The 7,233-nt window shown below is 37.3% G+C and overlaps 1 protein-coding gene across 1 annotated transcript; it reads right to left on the reverse strand.

Moving 5' to 3' along the window:
- Positions 1-1,660: 1,660 nt before the first annotated feature.
- On the reverse strand, positions 1,661-4,461 carry LOC121417992. Its single transcript, XM_041611700.1, has 2 exons — positions 4,137-4,461; positions 1,661-2,620 (listed from the first exon to the last, which is right to left on the reverse strand). Exon 2 carries the CDS (start codon positions 2,545-2,547, stop codon positions 1,717-1,719), a length of 831 nt encoding a protein of 276 aa, XP_041467634.1. The 5' UTR covers positions 2,548-2,620; positions 4,137-4,461; the 3' UTR covers positions 1,661-1,716.
- Positions 4,462-7,233: the final 2,772 nt, after the last annotated feature.

Genomic DNA, 7,233 nt, shown 5'->3' on the forward strand with positions numbered 1-7,233 from the left:
ACGATAGGAGATACAAAATGGAAAAACTTTATCCGAGGAATTGAGGTTACTATTCCGAAAGTTCATTAATCCGACCCTTGGCATTATGACAATGAAATAATGTTAAAAATTCCAAAAAGTGTATTATTCCAAAAGCAAAATAATATTCATTAATCCAAAAAACGAAATGTTTGTTATTTCAAAGGCTTGAGTGTCTGAAAATGAAGTAAGGTTTGTATAGTTCAGACTATCAACCCTTCGGACTAACAAACCGTTAAGGGGGGGGGGAGATAATGATCCAAATGTTCAGATTGCTAACAAACACTTTTTCTTATTTTCTCAAAATAATGAAAATTCGAAAAAAAAAAAATCTATACCAGTATTTAGGGAGGCAACCTAGACATTAGACTAATTTTACTAAATATCTCAGATAATAGTTAAAAATATGTTGTAGGATTGCACATCAAAATTTGACATGAGCCTACAAGCCATGAAGCCAATAGTTCTAGAAACTTTACAACTGCTTTAAAACTAGAATTTTGATAAACGAGCCTAATTCAAACATTTTTATTTTTGATGGTCATGTTATACAGAGACAATATGAAAATATCTTGCGATGTACCCAGTATTCATTTAAAAAAGATTTTAGATAATGTATACAATAAAAGGAACTAAATGTTCAGGACCTGCACCAGGATATATTGTTCGTGGGGAGGAAGGGGGGGTGGAGACGACCTGAATATGACGTCATATTTTCTTATTTGAATTTTATGGGAAGTACATAGCCATACCTTTTATTGTAATACCCTACTTCTGTCTTTTTTCCCTTTTCTCCCCCTTTTTTGTTCTACCTTTAACCACTTTCTCCCTACTTAAACACCCCAATGGCGCCGCCACTGTACATGTAAATCAAAATTTATCATATGAACCAATGAAAAGATTGAATAAGCGACATTGAAAATATGAGTACGGGCTCTCGCATCTTGGACTTTCAAATTAAATATAAATCAATATTATTAACTTGTAGTAGCTTTCTTCAAAAATTGTCCATTAGTAGTATTTTGAAGAATAAGATTTGATTGAGGTACTGAATATAAAATAAGACTGTCCAAAATACCACAACTCAACTTGTAAATTATTTTTTATACATGGGCTGAACAACATAGATACAGTGTATGTAATTTTCATAATATGCAAAATCAACATACATGTAAATTTCATTCAAGTTTATAGAAGAATGAGTACCATATATAAAAGTATATTCTGTAGTGGATAAGTTTATAATCATTTCACAAAATCTATTCATTTTTTTCAAATGGAGGAAAAACATAAATTACACTAGGCAAAATCTTGAAATTTATTTTAAGTCGAAAATGATGACCTTGGGACATAAAACTACAAAACCCATATTTCCTTTATTTTGAAAGAAAAAAATTGAGTCGATCAACTTACGGAACATTGCCCCCCCCCCCCCCTTGAATGCTCTGATGCTGTCCCTGACTGTAGGGTGCTTTTTTGTGCAATACTCCAGTAGTAAGTAACTTCATGGTTTAACTATTAGATTATCTATTCATTACCAGACTACTGTATAACTCTTAATTAAACACCCTTGCCATATTCGATTCTGCTTATCACATCATTCACATGTTTACTGTGTATTCATACCAACATACTATTCTTCTTTTTTTTTGGGGGGGGGGCTATATGTAATTTACACAAATATTGATTAAATTGAAATCATTCTTCTGTGTGCCAGTCTGGTACGACTTGTTCTGTGGCTGCACATGTTGTATTAAAGATGAGCTCATTTCTCTGCCCATCTTCATTTTCTGTATTGCCTTCTATTTCTACTGCACCAGCTACCTGATCACCAGCTGAATGCCTGTGATTCTGCAGAATTGTCTGCAGATTTGGGACTAGTTGAGAGTCTTCAAGTTCATCTGCTAGAAGTGCACTTGACTGACTGGATAGTGGGCTTATCTGAGACAACTCCCATGTAGCAAAATCTTCAATATCAAATCTATCAGGCCACGAAACTTGAGTGACAGAAGGGCTTACAGCAAATATATCTTCATCGGACATTTCAGCAAGGTTTTCAGATGACACACTTTCTGACTCAGCAGCATCATGAAGACTTCCACCACTACTTTCAACTTGGTGTAGGGCACCTTCAATATCCGTAGCAGTATGTGGTTCTCCTGCACATGAAGGTGTACTTGAAGACAATGTGCTGCTCTGGGTGACCTGAGAATCCTCTTGTTCACTGGATGAAAACTTCCAAGAATCATCATCACACCAGACATCATGGTAACTTACATTGCCATTTGGATCCCATTGTGAGCAAGGGGTGCCTGGTAGTTGAGTAGATGATTCGATATGACGATCATTGCAAAGAACACTAGAACAGACGGCACATTGTAAAGCTGAATCCATGCTCAGATCAGCATGGCTATCTTTAGTAGATGTTGAGTCATCATAAAGGTGGCTGTTTGTCTCATGCTCAAAATTTGGCAAATCTTCAAAGCAATACAAATCTGGAACAGAATAAATCTCACCTGGACCTGCCATCGCAATCTGTTGTTTTCTCAATTCCTGTAGTCTCTATTAGTAGTACCCTCACCAAAGAGAACAACGTGGTATGCTGGAAAGGAAAGAAATGAAGGAGCTTCATACAATATAGTCACTGATACCACAAACATATATGTAATAAGTATGAAAAAATTATACATTTCCTCACAAATCTTGATGTAGAAGATAATTGTTACTTCCTACATAATATTTCATTAGAATTCAAAATGGTTTATGTTTCATTTATTACTCCATAAGAACAAGTCCATGAAGAAATGTTACCATGGAAGGTATTTTGGAAGTGGATATTATAAGGTCTACATGTAGATCTACATCTAGATAAATATTGCTTGGAAGAAAACTTAGTGTGGCTAGATCTAGACCTAGAATCTGGGTCTAGACATCTAGATCTAGTTTGATAAGATCTAGACTAGGTCTAGATCTAAATGCCTGAAATTAGGCCTAGAATTCTAGGCCCTAGATACAGTCACACATCAATCATGATCATTGACTGGACCACACTCGGATGACCATACTAGCGTTAGGCTACCCAGTTCGGCAGTTGTGTGTCCGGACTATGAATCAATTTTTTAACAACAGCCATGGCATGCCATTACATTATTAGCCCATTAGGGCTAACATTAAAAGTTAGGACTTAGGGCTAAAGTTAGGGCCAGGCCAAATGGTTAGGCTAGGCTCTTACGAAAAATTAACAATCAAAGTCTAATTTTACTAGTATTTTAGTATCAATTTCTAATGTTAAAACGTTAATGTTAGCCAAAACACTGTTAAAAAATTTATCCTTAAAATAAAAGAAGTTCCTGCAGCAAAGTCTCGAGAACACCTGTAATCTTACCAGATTGCGTAATCTTATAGGAAATTGGTATTTGTTGTATGGAACCTTACAAATTTCCTTAAATAAAACACCCTTTTCCCCTTTTTAAACAGACAAGTTCTGTTAAATTGCAGAAAAATTCCTGTTTTATGAATTTACAGAATGATTCTGTTATTGCTTTCTGCAAAATCTTCTTTTTTCTGTAAAATCAGTTTTTTTCTAACAGTGAAAGCCAATGGCAATAGATCTAGACTAGACCTAGCCTAGGCCAAGGACTCAGGTCTAAGCCCCTGACCCAGGCTAGTAGGCCTAATACTAATTATATAGCCAGGGTAGGCCCTGGCCTGGTGGCCCCTAGCACAAAATTGAAGATGATTAAAATTTGATAGATTTCTAGATCTCTAACTTTAATTAGATCTAGACTAACACTTTTTTCCAAAACAGTGTAGGCCTAGGCCCTACAAAAAAACTTGAAAATGCCTAGGCCTATACTATAGGATTGTGATTTTTTGCGTGGACATGGACCATGGTCAGCCCCCCGCCCCCACTTTTTGGCTCACCCCTCCTTTGAAAACCGTTCTGCGGCCCCTGTTTTTATTTTAGTGTCATCCAAGCAAAGACAAAAAGAAGGCTTTTATTTAGGCCTAGATCTAGGCCTATTTTGTTTAATTTAAGAAATTAAGTGTCCGACCCCCATCCCCTTCCCCATCCTACCCTACGTTACCGTTTAGCGTTTCACAGTCACTGCACTCACCTGGCCGGATCGGGAGCGCCTGGTCCTGGACTCTGGTCTGGAGCCAGTGCCGTGGAGCCTGGACTCTTCTTGGAGCCGTGGAGGCAGTGCCACAGTCACTGGTGTCTGTTGTTGTAAGCGGAGCAGCAACTTGTTGTGGAAAAATAATCTGTTCTACTTCTTCATTCTCAGCTAGCTAGCTCAACATCCTAAGCTCAATTGGTCGACACTGGTACAAAAAAGTAGATCTAGTCTATTGTCGAACTGCTAATCAAATATGATTATGAAATGCATGACTTTTAGCTTTATTTCTTGGAGTTGTTGATTTTTTAAGTCCCGCCGGCCGGCTGCGCTGTCGATCGATTGAACAAGCACGATCGTGATCGATCATTTAACTGCGAGTCAAAAAAAAAAAAATAGCCGGATTCTGTTCTGTATTTTATCCCTTCGTGATTATAAGTTGTTAAAGAAATGTGAGCAGATTAATTTTAAGTTTACATTTGAAATTCATATATATTCCTTTTCTTACCATGTTAAAATGTTTATGTGTAAACTTGAAACAACTATGTTTTAATGATGTCATGCTATATATTTTTTTACATGTGTTATGAGGAAGAAATAAATATGATTTAAAACAAAAAAATAGCCAATGGGGTTTCGAAAAGCACCCTAAACTTAAGCAAAGGCCGAGACAAGTATTTTCCATGTTCTGAAAATGCACCCTTTACAAAGTATTGCAGGGCGGCGGAGCCAGCCCAAGTTGAAAGTGGGGGGGGGGCACAGGGGAAAAGTGCACATTTTCTTTCGAAAAGGGAATAAGGGAAACTATCTTAAAACAAAGAAAAAAAAAGACTTATCTACCCCATTCACATGACTCGTGAATGTATAGGCCCTATATGATTATTCTGTAAACAAGTTTTTATCCTTCATATGTAGTAATAAAAATGAGAATATTGTTTTCTTGTTTCTTACAAATGGTGCTGTTTCTTTACGGGAATTTGCCAAAGTATTGCAAACGCTGGTTGTAATATTTTGTCAAAGGCAGTGCCAGTGGCTCGGTATGGAATTCATCAATTTAAAAAGTGTTTTTCCCCCGAATTCCCGAATCATAATAGGAACACTTTTTCTTTTTGCAAAGGAAAAGGGACACGATCAGAACATTAAAGACAGACTGAAAATTATGAACAAACTAGAAAAGAAAAGGGGCATTTATTAAAAATAAATAAGGGCATATTAAAATAGGGCATTTGAATAGAGGTTAAAGGGGTGGATTTCATTATCAAAAGAAAAAAAACAAGAAGCGATAGGGGCATATCATAAGGGGTTAATGTAAGGGTACTTACCCTAATTGCACAAGGAAGCAGAACGCTATAAAGAAACATGGCGCTCATCGGGCATGATGTAGTGGTTGGTTAAAGACAACTTGTCTGATATGAAGAACAGGCAGTATAAGAAGGCAAAGGGGCACTTGTTAATAACGCATACGAGCCCCTTCTCATGTGAAAGGGGCACATACAGAACACGTCTGTAAGGGGCAATTCTCTTGGGTAAAAAGGGGCAGTGATACGAGAAAGAAGGCAAAGGTGCCCTTTTTATCATAAAGCGGGTCCTTCTCATGTACACAGCAAAAACTGTGGTGTTAACCGGTGTAGGCTACATAGAGGACCACACCAGTTATTTTACACCGGAGTTAAATTGGTGGTGTTAGTCCCGGGTGTTAGTTTTACACATATATGTGTGTTTACAACACCTATGGTGCTATATTTACACTCTTTGGTGTTATGTTCAATCTCTATGCATGGTGTAACACCTGAGGGTGTGGTCCTCTTAGTGTCAGTTTTAACACCACAGTTTTTACAGTGTATGAGAGCGGCATAGAACGCTTTCATGAGTTTTGTTGGGTATAAAGGGGGCACTGATTCGAAAAAGAGCACTTAAAAAAAGGCAAGGGGGACCTGTCACACATAAAACAGGTAACACGTTCATTAGGGGGCACTTTGTGGTAAAAATTGGCACTGCATACTGTACGTGCATGACTTGCCGGTGGAAAGAGCACATAACACGTTTGAGAGGGGGCATTTTTTGGTAAACATTGACACTTATACGAGAAAGGGCACTTGGTAACACCTAAAACGGGTGTCCTCCTTAGGTGAAAGAGGTTCGTGAGGGGGCTTTTTTGCGAAAAAAGGGGAAATTTTCAGTGCTTCAAAAAATTTTGGGGAGGCAATGTGCCAGATCGCCACCTCTGAAGTATTGGCGTGTGAAAGCCTATACCGTTGACAACACTGTATTGGAAACAAAACGGTACACTTGACAGTATTCCCATAATTTGACCCCTAAACAAGTACAGCGATAGAGTATTCTTTTTAATCTTGTTGTTATATATATACCCTTGGAAATTGGACCGCATAAACACGTAGCGTTCCTTGCTAATAATATCTTGTTTTCAGTATTTTAGTGCCTTTGGCACCTTTATTACAAAGAGCGTAACTTCGCCCCCCCCCCCTCCATCGGCCGGCAAAATTAAAAAAAAAAATACGGGGAAAAGAAGAAAGAAGGAGAAAGAAAAAGAAACGTATATGGGTGAATAAGAAATTATTTAATATTTCTTTATCATATTAAATATGATTCTTTTTCAAAACTTTATGAAACATAATTGCGTATAGGCCATAGGGCCTATGTGTTTCACCATTGCTGGTGCCGCATTTTCAGTTAAACGAGATATTTAATCCTGTTGTAGTAAAAACATCCCGTTTCAAGTCAATATACACTAAATATATTTCCTCGCACTTCCAGTTATCATTATGTAGTGATATATTTTTTTCATGACTAGACCTACTTAAAATGAATGACCCCTTTTATGAGTCTGAATATAAAACATTTCTAGTCCGTGCTTACGTTAACATTAATGGATTGGTGAGACATGTCTGTTCTTCATAATTTCCTTTTAAAAAACCGTCAGTGTCCCTTTTTCTAGTCTGACACTGTATCAAAAATTTCAGCTGGCACTTCGCGCTTGCATTATTTAGTTAGTGAAATACGCATGGTTTCAGTGAATTCCTACAAACAAGCCTTGGAATGCCCCTCTTGAGGTCTGAATTTCGAAAATTTTCAGCTC

Source organism: Lytechinus variegatus, chromosome 7 (genome assembly GCF_018143015.1).
Source record: "Lytechinus variegatus isolate NC3 chromosome 7, Lvar_3.0, whole genome shotgun sequence".
In the NCBI taxonomy this organism is placed as follows: domain Eukaryota; kingdom Metazoa; phylum Echinodermata; class Echinoidea; order Temnopleuroida; family Toxopneustidae; genus Lytechinus; species Lytechinus variegatus.